The following is an 18679-nucleotide window of genomic DNA, read 5'->3' on the forward strand; positions in this document are numbered from 1 at the left end:
GACCCCTAAGTAAAAAAATATCTTGGAAATAGAAAATGGCTAATGATTTTTCTATTGTAACCAAGAAAATTGCACAAATGTGTCCATTTAGTCATCAGGAACCAAGCTTAAATTGAGGGTATTTTTGTCTTCACCTTACTTCACAATTACTTTGCCTTAACTGGTTGGAAAAAAACAGAGAAAAGGACCATGGTTTCAGCAACTATAGGAATCTAGTCAAAATAGACATCCAATGAGAATGCACAGACAGAACTTTTTAGAAAGAAAACCAAAATAAGAAGAATGGAGTCTAGGAGGATAGGTAGCAGGTTCCTTTTTTTTCACAACAAACAAATCAGTATTATTACCTGAAAACTTTTATCAAAAAATCATCCATGTCTGGGTTCAGGAGGGGATTTGCAGTAATTAACACACATTTTTCAACAAACAGCACACAGGCTGTTGGCATGGCATGTGTGCAAAAACACTGGTGTTTACCCTATTATATTGCAATTTAAAGATGTCATAAAGTTTGCCCATGAGTTCATAAAACAGAAAAGAACAAACTGAAGTATTGGCTATGAACTACAAAGAGTCTGTTCACTTCTCTGCTACTGAGCAGAGTTGAGTTTATCCCAGCTTGAAGATCATTGGGGTTCATGACATAATTGTCAATGTGAGGGAAACGCAGGGTAATGAGGAAAGAAATATATTCCTCATTTATACTTTGCAATAGTTGGATATTTTTAGCAAATGAGCTGTCAGCAGAAAGGCTTCATTAGACCCATCAGGATATCTGGCCATGAATAACAAATCCCAAACTGTACTGACAGTTTCTTTGAGCCAAAATGATGGAGCGCCTCTGACAAAAGCCATATTGTGCTCCCCAGGCAAGAAGTGTGAAGAACAAAAAAGACATCTTATTTTTAATTTGGGCAGGTTAATATTGACTCAGTTAGTTTCTCCAGAGAGACTGATGTATGAACAATGAACATTTACACAGGGCTCACTTGAGTAATCAACCTTCAGATGCCATCAATCAGAAAGTATTCTAACTATTTAGAAGGACAAAAACAAAACAAATTTCATTTCAGTTCTGTGCTTAAAATGGTGTTATTCTAATTATGCATGTTTACCACAGTTTTCTCTCACAAAAAGAAATATGACAATATCTTTGACTGTATATATTCTTCTTGCATCTCTATATCTTTCTATGTTGCACTTGAATTGCAAGTTAGCAGGATTTTTTCTGTCCCTTAAATAAATGCTTTAAGCATGGTCAGGTTTTTACAGGATAAAATAACACAAAATGGAAATTACCATATTGTTTCTGAACATGTTAAGGGACTTATTCTTATGAAAATAATGGCAGTACAAGATTGAGTTTCACACAGAAAAGAATGAAAGCAGCCAGTATTTTTTTAAAGTAAGAATTAGTTACATGCTTTTTGTCTAAATATTTTAGGACCGGCAAAGCAAATTGAAATAATTTATGATTCAAAGAATTGAAGTAGATTTCTGTCTTTCTTAAAATATTTAGAAATGAAATGTGACTGTAATGTATTAACTCAGTTTTAAGACATCATCCAATTGGTATTTGATTTCTAGATTGAAAGATGTTAAATTATAATATGGAAAATGGTGGAAATTAAAGCATGAAATGTGAATGGTTATACTTAACTTATTTAATGTTGTATCTAGTCAAAACAGTATACTGAACAAACCTCAGCCCTAAGGGCCCTTGCATATTAGATTGCTTGACTATAAGTATTTATTTATTGGCTTATCCCTACCTCAGCTCTTGGGGGTTTATAGCTAATACAAGTAGTCCTTGACTTCAAACCACAACTGAGCCCAATATTTCTGTTGCATCATCAGATGATGTTACCCAGTTTGGTAATGAAATGTCTGCAAGAAAATACCAAGCTCAAAGAGCACAAGAGACCCCACTTTCAATAACTGTAGTACACATATATAGGAAAAATACTTTTTTAGTATTTTTCATGAAAGCATAAATATATTAGTACAAAAAGCAGTTTATTAGAGTGTATCTTACAATTGCAAGCAATCTTATATACCTGTCTTTTCTTATCTGATGCCCCATAATTATGTTAATTTTAACTCACACTTCACATTGAACTCAGTGGAATTTACTTTTGACTAGATATAGAGAGAGTTGCATTGTAAGAATATCCCAAAACAAATCCATTCCTCCCTGTATTGTCCATTATTGGTTTAACTGGAAAATTAGCTGCTGAGGTTAATTCAATTGATTTCTTAAATAAATAGTTGATTTGTCATATTTCAGGATTATCTGTTTCACAGAAATATCAACGAAGACCTGAAAGCATTTGTAGATAAATATGGTTTTGATGTCCTTGTCATTTCGGCCAGCTACTTATTAGAAGGACAAGAAAAAAAGCAAATAGCAGTTTATTCAGAAAACATGGAGCTAGGAAATCAGGTATGTATTTTGGAAAAGAGAATGAAATAATATAAAAACTGGCATTGTCACAAAGGATGCAATAGTACATCATATTTTGCCATTGCTTTTTTCAAATAATACAGGATAAGAATAGAAAAATAACTTCTACATAACACATAATTAGGTGGTTAAATGATAGGAAAAATAGGGAAGAAAAAGCAATTGTAAATTTTTAAAACTGAGCTCTCTTTTCATAGTCTTAGGTCATTATATTTTTTTCATTTAACACATGTGTCATGAATGTGCAGGGTTTTCTTAATATAGTTTTTAAATCTTCCTATTTAGATAGAATAGTCATAAATACTGTATATTAGCAATAGCCCAGTTTTCTTAATTTTTTTGCCATCTAAAAGTCATACCACAAGAATTACTCTTTTTTTAATCAAAACATATGCATATTGATTGTTTTGGTTGAAAAAAACAGATGCTCCCTCTCCATGTCCTAAAATGTGTCCTACTCTTGGGTTATCTACAATATATTATACTATTTACTGTTCCTCGTTTGCCATTTACAATTATATCTGTCCATAAACTCTGTCTTGTGATAAAGTTATAGAAATAATTTTCTAAATTCATATGTGAAAGATTGTTTTTGTTTGTGTGTACGAATGTTACATGAGCATTATATAAGAATGTGAATTAATGTGACACTATATTATAGAAAAACCAAACAGATTTGGATGTATTCATATATGTGAGAGTGAGGAGTGGCATTGTCTTGTTCACTTTACCTTTGAATTTGTCCACTATTTTTTGCTCTAAGGTAGTTCTCACTCATTGAAAACACTGTTGTAAAGTGAAATGTCATATGATGCATGGTGTCACATGACCTTGAGTTGCAAGTTCCCCATTAACTTTGCTTGTCAGAAGTCAACTGGGAAGATTGCAAATGGTAATCATGTGACTGTGGGATGCTTCAACTATTGTAAACATGTGCTGGTTGCCAAGCACCAAAATCATAATCATAACAATATTTTCTTTTATTCTTCTAAGAAAATGGAAATATTATATCAAGATCAGAAATACTAGACCAATGGTCTCTCTCTAAACTTTCCAGCTTTATGGACAGGTGGTGGGAAGAGAGAAGAGTGGGTTCTGCGCAAGCAGCAGACGTGCATGTGTGCAAATGAAGCTTTGTGTGAGCACATGTGCTTACCTGCTTCTTGTGTAAGTGGAGCTGTGTGAATGCACACACTCACCTGCTGCTTCTGTGGCCCAGTTCTGAACGGGTTGCAGTCTATAATGGCTGCAGCCTAGGGGTTGGGGACCCCTTTATTAGAATCTCTGAGACCTAAAGGTGAAAGTTTTATTTCATTTAAGTGCTGTTGCTTAAGCAGAAAATACTTATTCAGAGTATGTTAGAACATGAAAATATTATAAAAAACCTGGTTTCAGAAGAAATAGGCAATAAGATCAGTATTAATTTTTACCAGACTTACTTTCGTTATGTACAATTGATCAAACAAACATCTGGTGTTCATTTTTTTTCCTTAATAGATTTGCTGCGAATTAGAAGAGTGTCAGAATCCATGCCTGGAATTGGATCCTATGGAATATGGATGTGACCAACTTCTCATTTACCAGCAAGAGAATTACATAGCAAATGGTGATGAAATTTTTTTACTAATGAAAGATGTTATCAGCAGAAGACATCCTGAAATGGCACCAAACAGTAGAACATCTTCCACTGAGGCTGTTGCCGGAAGTGCTCCACTTTCTCAAGGATCTTCTGGTATTATGGAACTATATGGTTCAGACATTGAACCACAACCAAATGTTGTGAACTTTATAGAAAACCCTCAAGATCATAATGGATCAGCGCAAGCCCATGCTGATGTTAACATAGATCTTGTGAGTCCTGACAGTGGTCTTGCTACTATTAGAAGCAGCAGATCATCTAAGGAGAGCTCAGTTTTTCTTAGTGATGATAGTCCAGTAGCAGAAGGAGGTGCATCTCATCACAGTTTTCTTTCTGGATTTGACTCTTATAGTCCCATTCCTGAAGGAGCAGTTGCTGAAGAAGAAAAGCCTCCATCCAGAAATTGCAGTGACAATTATGATCTTTTCAATTTTGATTTAGCACCCATGCCTTCAGTTGAGACACTGCCTTCAAATTTAGTGGACTGTTCTGTGGATGATTTCTCTCATGACAGTGGTTCATCAGAAGGACAGTTGTCAGCTAGTTCAAAAGCAGATGACAAGACAAATTCATCAGAATGTGATATTGCAAATTATTCCATAGACTTTCGAAGAAGTGAAGATGATGATATAGTAACATTGAATGAATCTGGCCACCAAGAAGAGAATCACACAAGTTTCTCTGATAATAAATCAGATTTGGTTGACTTGGAAAATGAATTTTCCTCTTGTCCAGAAATTTTGAAAAGTGCTGAGAGAAGAACTCCACCAACCCCAATGAATAGCCTTGTAGAATCATCACCTTTAGATAGTGGCCCACCTTTATTTTATCCACAAGATATAATTGAAAGAATTAATGAAATCGATCATGTTAAAAATCCTCATTCTCATATTAGATATGGGAGTTGGTGGGATGGTTTTGAATTAGATTCCAAAAATGCTGATACATGGAATTCAACTGAGCCAGAATCTGTATTTCAGAGTCCTGATTCATGGAAAGATTATAAAGTAAATATGTTACTGAGACAGCAAACTGATAGAAGAGCATCAGATTCAGCATGTATACAAAAGCAACCAAAACATACAGAATTTTCAAGAGCAGATATTTGGAAAAAACCATTTAGTCCTGCCCAAAATAGTTTGAAATATCAGCAGAAAGATGATGAAGAGGAAACAGAAGAATTTGCTAATATGTGGAACTCCAGTCAACCAGCTTGTGGACCATGGAATAATAGTGGACAAATAAAGACAAATTTGCCTAATGTTTGGACAGAGTTTTATCATGATACTTCAAGACTCACAGAGCATTCATGGAATGGTCCTCAAGTGGAATTTGATCAGTTTTCACAAAAGTTTGACGAACATTCTATGTCTAAATGTTTACTGGAATTCTCTGTAGATAATTTAAGTGAAAATCCAAAAAATCAAATAGATTTCAGTTCTCAAAACAATGGGCAAGGTAGCTCATTAGAAAGTCATACAGTATATAAAAATGCAAAATCTAGTTTTGGCATTGTGCAGAAAGATGTTAAATTGATTACAGAAAACCACAGCAACACTAAGTCTAGACAGTCTGACGATACCACTGTATGGGTTGCCTGTGATTCAAACATCAGAAAAGATATGCTTGGAAACCTTGCCCGTTGGGAAGATCCGTTCCTGTCGTACAGAGACCCAGAATTTGTTACATCAAATACAGGTGAAGATCTTATTGTCTCTCCACCAGATACAAACTATTCAACATCTGATTCATATGTGTCACCCACAGGTGTTGGAGATGAAAAAGAAAGTGAAGACAAATATTCTGATAGAAAGCCAATTTTTGACCAAATAAGAAACTCAAATTCAGATGAAACTGGAACAGAAACATATGATTTATCAGATGATAAATCATTGCTACAAACATTTCCTGTATGTTCATCTGATTATAGTGAAGCTTGGAAACCAACCCTTAATAATGAAAAACAAGTTGAAGTTGAACATTCTGAGCTTAATATAAAAGATGCTGTGGTATTTGATTCAGAAGAAAACAGTGCAGTGCTTTATTCAGGTGACTATGATGTTGATGACAGTAGTCCTTCTGAAAATAGTGGAATGATGTTGATCCCTGCACAAAAAGATAATAATTCTCCTCTAAGTAGTATCGTGTGCACAATAGAAGAAAATTGTGAGAGGAATAGTGAAATCATTTTTGAAGACATAGGCTCTCCTTGTTTTGATCCAAATGATACAGAGAATGACATTTCAGTTAATTGTCAACTCAAACAAAACACTCAATCAGATCAAGAAAGTAAAGTTCTAAATATGCAATTTGACCAAAAGCCTGAACATCTTCAGCACATTCAAGGAATTGCACTGGAGGATAATAATTTAACATACTCCTCAACATTAGAAGTCATTGAAAATAAAGCTATTGTAGGATCACTCCCTCTTAATGATATTAGAAATGAAACAATCCAAAATGACAACATGCCATTGTCACTTTTACTACCTCTTTCATTTGTTAATAGTTCAGAAGAAAGCAGGACAATTTCTGATTATCCCAGTTCGCCAGAAAAAACAATAACTAGTGGAAGTCTGGAAGATGTAGCAGCAGAACCACCAGAAGTAAATATATCATTTTCCAGTTGGACTCATCTTATCAAGGAAGAAAAGAATGAGGTATCCCAAGATAGTAATGGAAAACAAGTTGTTATGTCTCCTAAAGAAGATAATGATAATTTGGAACATTTTAACATGGTTGAACATCAAAACTACCATTCAGGGGAGGTATCTACACTAGTTTCTAAACCTTTTGATAAAAATCTATCTGAACAAAATATTCCTGACATGGAAAGTCTCTCTTCAATTTCTCCTAGAGAAGAATGTAATCAAACTATGGTTGAAAATAAAAACACGATTAATAGATCAGAAATGAACGCTTCAGAGTCAGAACAATCAAATCTTTTTTTGCATGGTGAAGAACAACCATCAACGGGAGAAGAGTCAATACCCAACTTGAACACTGATAAATTTGAATTGGAAAGTTGTGAAGATATTTCAGAAATGCTCGACATTGAAGATACAACTTCAAATGATGAAAATCAAGGAATTCCACAGAATCTATATAAAGAATATATTGAAGCCCTGGACACAACAGATAAGCCACAACCAAGTAATTTATTACCTTATAAAGCTGATTCTTCTGAATTAAGTGAAACCCCTGAAAGTGTGGAGAGTGAGAATGAATTCACTCATGAAAAATGTATTGATATTATACTGCATCATGAATTGTCCCAAATCCTTGATGCTTGGAATACATCAGTGAGTGAAGAAATCCAGCTTGCTGGATTAAGCCCCATGAAGAATGAAATGTCAGAAGGATCAAGTAACTCCCCTGCAAATACTTCCTTCAAAATTACTGGTGAGGAAGATAATAGCAGTAGTGATTCCATTAATAATGATATATGCTCAGGTCCAACAAGCCCAGATATAAGCGATTCTTTAATTAATATGCATACCAGGGAGAATTTTCAAGGAAGTAATAATCAGAACAAGAGTGAAGATATATGGGACGTCACAAATGATATCAAAATACATGAATCTGGAAAGGAATCCCTTGAAAATAAAAGCCAAGAAGATTCTGAAACAAACACTGATCATAAAGTTCCTAAAAATTTAGTTCTTTGGAATTCTCATGTGGATGATGATACCTCTTCTTTATCAAGTCCTGGAACAGATGAAGTTTCAGAATATTCAAATATACATCAGGGAAGAATAGAGTCAGATACAGACTCTGACAAATTGGAGGATGCTGTGACAGAGAAGAAATCTTTGCATTTCCAGGAAACAAATCTTATAGCTGGTTCAAAAAATTCAAATGTTCAACCTAATTTGAAGGAAAATGTCCACGTGGATGCATTAAATAAAACCTCTGAAGATGTTAATATTTTAACAGAACACCATGCCCATGAAACATCTGAATATCTTATAGAAAGGGAAATAGATCAGGATGATGTACATAATCACATGGCACAAATATCTGCTGTAAATAATGAAGAAATTTACAGTCCAAATAATTTAGATGCCTGGGATATTCTGTTGCAAGATAATGCAAAAAGCTCATTAGATGAAAATAAAAAATCCATAGAAGAATGTTTTGGATTTCCAGATGATACATTCGAATGGTGGAATTTGGAAAAACAAAGTGAAAGTTCACTTGGATTGAATTCTAGAAATGATTTACAAACAAACTATGCAGGAGTTATCCTTGATAATATATGGGCGGTATATCCAAAAAGAAAGGAAAATATTGAGGAACCAAATCTTATGGCTACTTCTCCATATGAAACAGAATCTACACAATGTAACAATATACCTGAATATAAAAATAAGGAACCCCTACTGACTCATCGGTATGAAGGTTGTGTAAACACTGGAGAATATGATGGACTACCGTGGCCACATATTGATGAAACAGAGAGAAGACAAGAACCATCTCTCAATACCGTTAAACAAACTGTTCCAGAAGACTGGCAGACAAGCTTGTTAAATGCTATTGCTCAGGAAGATCTAAAACTTGATCCAATTATAATAAATAGAAATAGATTTGTCCCCAGAATAGTAAATCAATACAGTGAAATGCACCCAGAGTCTTTTAACAAATCTCCATCAGATCCTTCATTGTCTTTAACAAAATCTTTGAGCACAACACCTACTGAAGGAAATTCATTTGTTCCTGACATATTACAAAACAGTACCCCTGGAAACTGCCAGGTATTTAGTATTGATCCAGATTTGTGGACTGATGTAGACCAGCCTTTCATTTTGAAAACAAGCAGAGAAAACCCAGATATATTAAATCACTTTGATCAAGACAGCAGTTCACAGGCCTCAAGCAGTCCTGATGTTTGCCAGTATGAAAGCAAGGAAACATGTGCACAGAACTCTGTCCTAGCTGAGCACGAGGAGCCCAGTGTGATGTCCCCCATCTTGTTAAAAAACACTGATTTTTATTTTAATCAGCAACTGGCAATTGACAGAGAGGAATTATGTCCCGAAGAAAACAGCTCATGTCTTGCAAATAAGTGTGAGACAATCTACCAAGGAACATCTCCAAATGACAAACTATCTGAAGTTGAAAAAGAAAATATTATTCAGGAATCTGTTTTGGCCACAGATAATTTTATGTGTGATAATTTTCCTGGAAATGATCAACTTTCAGCCTTTGGCCATGAAACAGGACTAGTTGAACAGCTGAAAACAATGCATACTGCAGTTGATGACACTGGAAAAGAATATACTATGAATAAGATACCAATGATGAATAACCAAACTATGAAGCTGAATGAAACTAATCCTTTAACAGTCATTGATGAATCAGAGAAAACAGTAGAAATTCATCCAACACTTACAAAGAAACAATCACCACAAGGCTCATTAGAAGTAATGGAAGACGTCCTAAGTAATATAGAAAAACAATATTCTGCAGATAGTCTACAGAAGCTTCAAAATACACAGGAAAATTATAGTCCAGAGTTTATAGAATCACCCCATAATCAATTCACACTAGCACGTGTTTCTCCTTTTGGTTTGGACACTCTTCAAAAAGACAGCATGAGCATTTCAGGATCTAACACTGCTTTCATAAAAGATGATACTGCTGAATATTCTCAACAGGGTTGGGGATCCCTGTTATTAGAATCGGATGGGACTCCTGGATCTGCATGTACTTTGAAAGCATTTGAGTTTGATACAGATTCAAGTAATATTGAATCTCCAGTTGCTGGTAGTGAACTTGACATTTTGGACTCTAAAGCAACCGGTTTAAAAAATGAGGTTGCAGGAGATCAAGAAAATCAAGGCTGGGACTCATTTTTATTAGAATCTGATGAGAAATTGCAACCCTCGTGTGTTTTTCAAAAACCTGTGTATGAAATATATTCAGATAGTATTGATTCACCAACTAGTGAAGATGAAAATAATATTTTAGAAAAGAAATCTGATGATGTAAATAGCAGAGCTGGGGAAAGTTTTGAAAACTGGGGTTCTTTATTGTTAGACTCTGAAGTAATTCCTGAGTTAACAGATGATCTGAACAACTGTGAATACGAAGTAAAATCAACTCATATTGATTCACCAGCAGGTGGAGTCATAAGTGTAGACAATGGTGAGTAAAATTAGCACTTTTCTTAATGTAAGATTTTTTTCTAGGCAAATTGAAATTTTTGCATATATTATAATCTGTAATGAAATGGTTTAGAGAGAAATTACTTATGAAAACTTTTCGAAATAAAATTCCCAAATAGAGATAATTTCTTTTTTTTAAAGTATATTTATTTTAAAAAGAATATTTCTCTTTAAAAAAAAAATCAAAATGAATACAAAATGAATACACATACTATAAATGCATTTTAGAAATACTCATTCACTCACACACCCTATAAATGCAATATTCTTTTCCAGCTATGAATTGTCTAGCATGTCTTATTTAACTGAAAAGTTATTTTAAGCAAAACATAAAATGACATAACAAGAGGCTATACAAATCAAATTGATAATTATTTCCTGTTTAAAATTAGTAGAACAAATTGACTGCTTTAACTAAAACTGTTTTGTTTAATTTCAGAAGCTGTCTGTGATGTGTTTAATTTTGATAGTGAATTGATCAAGTTCCCAGAAAGGACAAAACATTACCATAAGGAAGATAGACAATTACAGGAAGCAGAAGAACAGCCTTCTTTAGAAATGGACTATGTCCTCATTAGCGATGAAGAAAATGGATCTTTGACAAAGGACTTATTGGTAACACAAGAAAGCAATTTCCCTTCAGCAGTTGCTGAACAAATGGATTCTCTTGAAACATTTCCACCAGAGTCCTCGGATACATTACAGTCAATCTCCATAATAAATGAAAGTGAAGGACAGTCTACCCTGGAGAATGAATGGGACTCTTTTTATTTAGAAGAAAAAAGTTCTGCTATTGTGCCTCAAAAATGGAAAGGTGAAAAGAAATCACCCAGCGTCCTTGTACAAAACCGGGAGTGGACTATAGTAGACCAGAATGGAGAGCATGAGGTATCATCTGAAGATAACTGTAGTAAGCCAATCACAATAGAAACACTATGCAGACAATCAATTAAAGAATTAGACAATGTTTTAAACCAGGAACTGATCTCTGAGACCCAAACTGAAATCCCACTAGATAAAAGCTCTTTCCAAGCCTGGGAACAACAGGGCAAGATTTCATGCGATACCAAAACAGATGCTCCTTTATTGCAAGTGGTTGCTACTGATGTTGAATCAGATGATCACCCACAACATGGAGACAGCATGGTTAAAGAACAAGAAATAGAAGATGAGTCTCACTCTGTTGACAATGAAAGAGAGCTCGATCAAAAAGCAGGGTAAGAACAGTATAAATGTTAAAGCCGATAAATGTTATTGCTGATTTTATTACTGCTGAATGTACTGATACATTTCAGAAGGTTGCTCATACCAGAAACAAGGGGTGGATAAACTTTATATTAGAATAAGAGCTTCCTTTTATGCAAGGCAGACATCTAATTTTTACCAACCTCTCCTATATTCTGCAACAATTCAGTACAGAGCAATCCAGCAACTGATGATATGAACTGAAGATATATACATTGATGATCAGTACTGACTCTATCAAAAGGAGTCTGGTGGTACCTTTCCCAAGTAACAATATTATTAAAAGACATAAGGTGTTGTGAGCTTCAGTTTACTTCATCAGGTGCATAAAGAGGCTATGTGCCAACCCACATGCCTGAAAACATCTACAGTTTTGGATACTTCGATATAATATTGGAGATATAATCAACCAGAACATACTGTTCTTTAACTTACAGCAATTGGTCCAATTGTATTTGCAATTCTGTTAATACAAGTCCAAACCTACACTTTGATACAGTGATGTAGTGTTGACCTGCATATTAAGAAGTCTGGATTAAAGTGAGTGTTGGGCACTCCCTGGCTAGAAAGGCAGCATGTAAATCAAATTAAATAATACAGTTTAAATCTAGTTTGCCATTCAAAACAGCACTCAATTTTGATCTACATTTTAAAGATATTGTAAGGTCCCCGTTCCGTTACTTGAAATGAGATATCATATTAATATAATAAAATAACCCAAGAGGAGACTTTTTGATCAAGCAGCACTTTATATGATTCAAATTAAGCAGCTGGGTGGCAAAAAATCTGGAACACTGGCAGAGTTACATCCAAAAGTGCCACATCTTAGAAAATTAGAACATTACTTTACAAACTTTGTTAGCTAATGAAAATCAGACAACAGAGCCATTACATCGTAAGGAAGACATCAATCATTCATGTACACTTCCTTATTCCCTCCTCAGTACATCATATCCATGTACATGTTTCCCACGCTTGCATGAGATTTCCCTGGTGCAAAAGCCAATTACAAAAAGCAAGAAAGCAACAGTTAGACTAAACAATTTCCCTTTGTTCCAGAACCTTTCAATATCAAATGTCAAAGTTTTAGTGAACAAAATTATTCCAATCATCATCCTAGTTGTCTTCTTACCTATTTCTGTCTCTGGGCCTTTTCTTTTTTTAAGACATTATTCATCCCTTTCATATATAAATTGAATCTTTCCCCTTCTTCCTTTCAAATCAACTTTCACAGTTCTTACACATTTTTACTGTCACCATATTTTTAATCTACCCTCTATTACAGGCAGTCCTTTTTGAGCTACTGATTTGTTTAACAACCATTTGCAGTTATGATGGTGATGAAAAACTAATGATGACCATTTATGACTTTCTCCAGGTCTATCAAGCAAAGGAAAGTTAAAGTAAGAGCATAAATACAGTTACAGTTTCACTTAGCGACTGCTTTGCTTAACGAACTGGTTATTGATCCCAGTTGTGGTTGTTAAATGATAACTCCCTGTGGATCTTTTCTCAGTTCTTGACCTCTGTTCTCAACCTTCACAGATTCTTTGGTAGAACTTCGGCAAGCTAGGGATCTGGCTTATCTCTGAAATACTGCAGAGGAAGAAATGATGGAAGTGACCATATGTATCCATTATTTTTAGTTCTGTGTGTCCTGTGTTGACATAATAAACGTGAAGTGATTGTGATTTCACTGGAGCATGAAAAATTGCTATAACCAATTAATAGGATTTTAACTTTCCTCCCAGCCCCATGTTTACGTGCATTGCTCATTGATTCTTTGTCTCAGAATGCTATGCAATTTTTGTAAAATATATTACAAATGTTCTCGTTTGTCTTCTTGAAATGGTCTCTTAGCTGCAAATCTCATGACCACAAGAGTTGGGCATATAAACATTTTTGGGTTTTCTCCTTCCTCTTATATTTTGCATAAACCGTACTTCTTCACCTCAGTCTATTAGAGTGTTTTTTTTCCATGTAAAGACAGCTAACTTTATCAAATAATTTTATCTCTCTTCTTGTTTGTATAGATCTAAGCAAATATTTCAGAACATTACATTACTAATTTGAGATAAACTTATCCATTGAATCCATTTGGTGCAATCTACATAGAATATGAAAGTTAGCATCTACCTTTGCTCATGGCCTCATTTATACATTTATCTCTATATACATTTATATATAAATTGTAGAATACAAAATTTACCCATAAATTTATTTGGATTTATGTCACTAGTCTTTTTTAAAAAAGTGGCCCTGGAACCAAATCATAATTGTGAGTATTGGCTGCAATTGAAATCCCAGAAATATAAAAATATTTTAATTTTGAAAGCTGAGAACTGAGAAGGAACTAGCTTGTTCTCTAGGTCAACTTCCCTCAAGTGGCAGAAATTTTAGCCTCAGCACATCAAGAAGTCTCTAAACTGGGAAAGGCTAATTTGATACATATAATCCAGCATGGGACTGACCAGATATTTCTTAATGCTATTTCTTATTTCTTAATGCTATTTTCTATACACTGGCAAATATTTAAAGATGCTTTTCAAGGAAAATAAATGGTTTTTTAATTAATTGGATAATGCAGAAAAAATTGACTTCTGCCTACTTATCCCAGTAAAAATTCTCTATTCTGCCTGAAGATACACATTGAATCTGCCCTCTTTTGTTGTTGCTTTTTTATGAAATTTTCCACCATTCTATGGCTTTAAACTCAATTTACGTGAAGTAGATTACATATAGCTATTCAATACACAGCTTCAAAACTTGCTTTTAGATTGATTATAAGATTTATTTTATTTGGTTTTCACAGTTATGTGATTACCGCTAAGAAAGAAAAACAATTACTCTTAATAAGCCTGTTTGTGTTTGGTGTTATTTGAGTGCCTATTAGGATGGCTGATTGGATATGCACAGCATGGTATCCAAAGGCAGGTGATCATCGTCCTTATTTAGAACTGGCATTGGTCATGTGATCAGAAAAATGGTGAAGATCTCTGTTTCTAGTAAGCTGCCATGGGAAGGAGACCCTGAAATAAAGTCATAAAGCAGCTTTGCACTTTTCCTATTGCAAAACGGCTTTTTAAACCTCAAGAAGGTAAGCACATTGCTTGTACGGAGCAATTGGCAAAGATGATGCTTTCTTTAACAGCTCTATTGTTGCAGTTAATACGAGGGAGGCGAGGGAGAAGAGAATATGCATCAGCAGCAGGATGCAAAGCGTTTGCTGTGTCATAAGAAAATTAAGCAGCTGTGACTTGAAATTCAGTCACATCTGGTTATGAAGGAAACTGTATCTTCTTTTCAGAGATTTGTCAAATTACAATATGATGTGATTTTTGCAATTAATGGACAGAACTTTACTGTGTATTTTAATTGCATAACCCTCTTCATTAGTCTGATTTTGTTCTCTGCATTGCTTTTTGATGATGGCAATGAAGAAGAAAGAAAAGCACTTACACTATCTAAAAGCTTGCTTAACTAAGGGGAAGCACTAAATGCACTTGAGATTGTATCAGTCTTGCAAGAGGTGATTGTGTTGTTTTAGATCTTTTTCCGTAAGTGAGAAGCATATAAGGTTTCTTTCTTGAAGTATCCTCTGGCTGTTCAGAAGAAATTGGGTTTCAAGTGGACAAAGCATGGAAAATACAAAGCTTGAAAAATGAGCAAGCATTTCTTAAAATGCATGCAGAACTGTGGTTCTCTGGTATGTCTGCCAGTAAAAAAAAATAATGAAACATTTCTGTGAGAAACTTGTTTTCAAAAATGCTTTGTGCAGTTAAAGAAATGACCACATGCACAACAGCTTTCGGAAAAGAAAATGCTTAATAGAAAGATTTAATAGAAATATAGGAACAGGAGGATCTTTGCTGTGCCTTCTTAAGCCACAAGAGATTGATGTGATTGTTTGGAGCTGTGTTTTACTGTAACTCTCACATCAGCCATGTAGTCTGTTCTCTTGAGTCTAAAAGATGGAACTTGTCATGTTTTGCCTCATGAGACTGGTTGAAAAAGAAGGAGCTTATAAAACCATAAAGGACAACCTTCCAATGAAACAGTGTGGGTGTGTGCATGTGTGACCTTTAATGCTTCTTTTGATAAAGCATTGCATATAAAAATGCCTAGGAAGTTGACTATGTTTTCATGGAATCCTCTTCCTCATTTTCTTTTATCCCTTTGTGTTGTTTCTGAAAAAAAAAGCTAAGCATCTTCTATGCTTGATGAGATAAAGGAAACCTTTGTAGTTCTTCTCAGACTACCAAGAATAAGTATAAATGACTTTTCTGGCATATATAGTACAGTTTTTTTGAGTTCTTGCTTGTATTGAGTCAAGAGGTTAGAAAATTTACATAATGTTATACAGTAGAAAATAAGCAGTTTCCCCATCAATAATTCTTTTTCTTTAGTAAATTCCATTAACGTTCAACTAATGAAAACTGTGTATAACACATAGTCCCATTCTACTGATCTCTTTGAAATTCCTGTCTCATAGCCACCATATTTTTAGATTTTGTAAATCCCAATTTGACCCACTTAGAATCCATAAAAATGCCGTTGCTAAGGTCTGACTGGTTAATTGTTCATGTCCTCAGTTCTGATATCTCTTACTTTATGATCCTTCCTCCCTTCAAAAAAAATGTACATTTTTGTCACCTGAGGATTTTTAATGTCAATATCCTTGATTTAAAATTACATCTCCGATGACAGTTTATACTCATTAGGCTGCATTAACCTGTTAAAACTATATCTAAATCAATATTTGTTTCATTTGCTTCAGTTCTGTAATGGAGGATGGTGCAACATAGTGCTATGAGCTCTGCCATGGTGCCTCAGTTGCTGCTAATACTTTGATATTATAATTTCACGGATGAGTCATTGGCATAACTTTTATAACATATAACATTTAACATCATCTTCTAATACAAGGAGGGCTTTTTTTCTCATATAACACCCAGAATGGAGTTCCGGCACCTTTTGGGGATGGAACCTTGTAGGGTAGGCAAGGCAGGTTGTATAATGTGTGTGAGTTCTGGCACCTTTTTTTTTTTTTAGAAAAAAAGCACTGAATACAAGTAATCCTCCAGTTACGAATGTAATGGACCCTGCCGATTACATTCATAACCCGATGATTCATAGGAGTGAATCACGTAACTTGAACATGATCACTCCCTGCTTTCGCCCACACATTCGCTAATTGTATTTCAGGGAGGGGAAGACCATGGGGGGAGTTAGTGCTTCTGACCACCCAAGCTCTCCCCCGATCCACTAAGATATCTTGTGCTTCCCCCTTCCCCACCATGCCCGACTGGATCACTTACCTTACCTAGATCTCAATGTTCAAGGGGGGCTGTCTCTTCTCTAGCCTCTCTGCCTCAGTTTTGCCTTGAACAAAGGCTCGCTGAGGCATGCAGGGATGAGAGATTGCATCCCTATAGGCTCCAGTCGTCTTTGCAAAAAGCCTTTAGCGCTAAGAGGCCGGAAGGGCGCATGCATCCCTCCAGGCCTTTCCTCAAGGTGCTTTCCACTGAGAAGGAGGCTTTTTTCAAAGATGGCAAAAGGCTTTGCAAACAGAGGGAAGGCTTTGTTGCTTGCAGATCCTTTTGCTGCAGATCTCGTCCAGGCCTCCGTTTGCAGAGAACGGAGACCTAAAGTACCATGAGATCACATGAGATTAGTAGTACGAGATCTCCCGGTACTTGAGGCCTCCATTCTCTGCAAATGTACCAAAGGCCTGAAGCACCGAAGCAGGCCAAGAAGCTCACTCAATCTTTGCAAGATGAGTAGCCACAGGGCCAGTACCTGTGTAGACCTGGGGGTTGGGAAAATAGGCAGGGCGAATGTTGCAGTTCCTCTGCAGTCATTCATAAGGGTGAACAACTGCCGTGGTGGTACAACATTTGAAACTTTGGGACTGTGTTGTAAGTACTTGGGGGGGTTATGTTGTAACTTCAAATGATCACTAAGTGAACTGTCATAACTCGAGGATTACCTGTGCTTAATTCTTGATGAAGGTGATAGTAAATTTAAGAATAAATATTATTTTACAGAAGGAATCTTTCTATAAAAAGAAGAACTTTCAATCCAATACAATTATTGACTGATAAAATGGAAAAAGGTTATTTTCTCTGCCAATTCTCTCTAGCTTCAGAGTTTTAAAATGTTATGTGGATCTTTTTTTTGATTGACTTATTATGTGTGATCAGGTCATTTTTTGACTTGATGGTGATCACATAGATAGGTTTTCATCATGATATCTATTCCTAACTTGGTCTTTCAAGTCTTCCAATATTGCATTCATCATCACTTAACTGAATACAGGATGGCATTGAAATCTTTTTAAGGTATACTTTATATATTTTCCTTTTTCTTTGGTTCTTAATTTTCTTGGTACTTAACAATTTTTGATTTGTATAAAATATTGGTCAATGATTCTAATAATCTATTTGAAAATGGTTTTGAAAAACTTTAGCTCTGGCATAATTGCAGTGCTTCTCTAATGTTCATTAAACAACCCATCTTTTTTCAAACTTCTGTGCATGCCTGAAAAATAGATGTTAATGATTTAAGTAATCCACTCATTAAGGTTAATGTGACTCTTTAAAACATCATTTTTCCCCTCAGACCCTGTGAAAGCCTGAATAAAGTCAGGCTACTTTCATGATTAGCCCAGAGGTACTGAGGTCTAAAGCACTTCGAATAATTTTAGAAATATACACAATTGTAATTACCTGTACTGATTAAACAATTTAATCAACTAAAATTACCTACAATTAATCTGCAAGCAAATTATAAATTGTTTGCTTTTTTTAAGCACCAATGCTTGTGATAGCAGAAGCTTGAAATTCCCTTTTGCAAATTAAAATTCGGTCTTTCGTGAGATGATTATGGATTTTGTTCTGAGATAAGGAAATATGATCTATATCTCGACTGAAAACTAAGGAAAACATTTCTGTACTGAAAACTAAGGAAAATGTTTCTTCTTGTGAGTGATTGCTTTTTCTAAATTACACTACTACTTAATGAGAAATTAAAGCCATTGTAGTCAATTAACCATGTGAGTTTTAAATCAATCCATGGAGTATTACCTAAAGCTAATATAGTTAATTCAGTAAGATTCCTTTCATGCCTAATTAATATTGGTCTATTGATCATCTATCTATCTGT

At 34.9% G+C, this 18679-nt stretch overlaps 1 protein-coding gene across 5 annotated transcripts in view; it reads left to right on the plus strand.

Moving 5' to 3' along the window:
• The window catches only part of PRUNE2 (prune homolog 2 with BCH domain), a 110851-nt gene that overhangs the window by 52407 nt on the left and 39765 nt on the right, over positions 1 to 18679 (plus strand). For 3 of the 5 annotated variants that reach the window (XM_039361252.1, XM_039361268.1, XM_039361274.1), the window contains exons 7-9: positions 2288 to 2443; positions 3962 to 10250; positions 10710 to 11487. In XM_039361252.1, coding sequence (XP_039217186.1) covers positions 2288 to 2443; positions 3962 to 10250; positions 10710 to 11487 — 7223 coding nt within the window. Of the gene's footprint in view, positions 1 to 2287; positions 2444 to 3961; positions 10251 to 10709; positions 11488 to 14487; positions 14613 to 18679 lie in introns of those variants that run through there. The other 2 variants (XM_039361260.1, XM_039361285.1) reach the window with 2 other exon arrangements.

Source organism: Crotalus tigris, unplaced genomic scaffold (assembly GCF_016545835.1).
Source record: "Crotalus tigris isolate CLP2741 ecotype Arizona unplaced genomic scaffold, ASM1654583v1 scf7180000017585.4430047, whole genome shotgun sequence".
NCBI classification, from domain to species: Eukaryota; Metazoa; Chordata; class Lepidosauria; order Squamata; family Viperidae; genus Crotalus; species Crotalus tigris.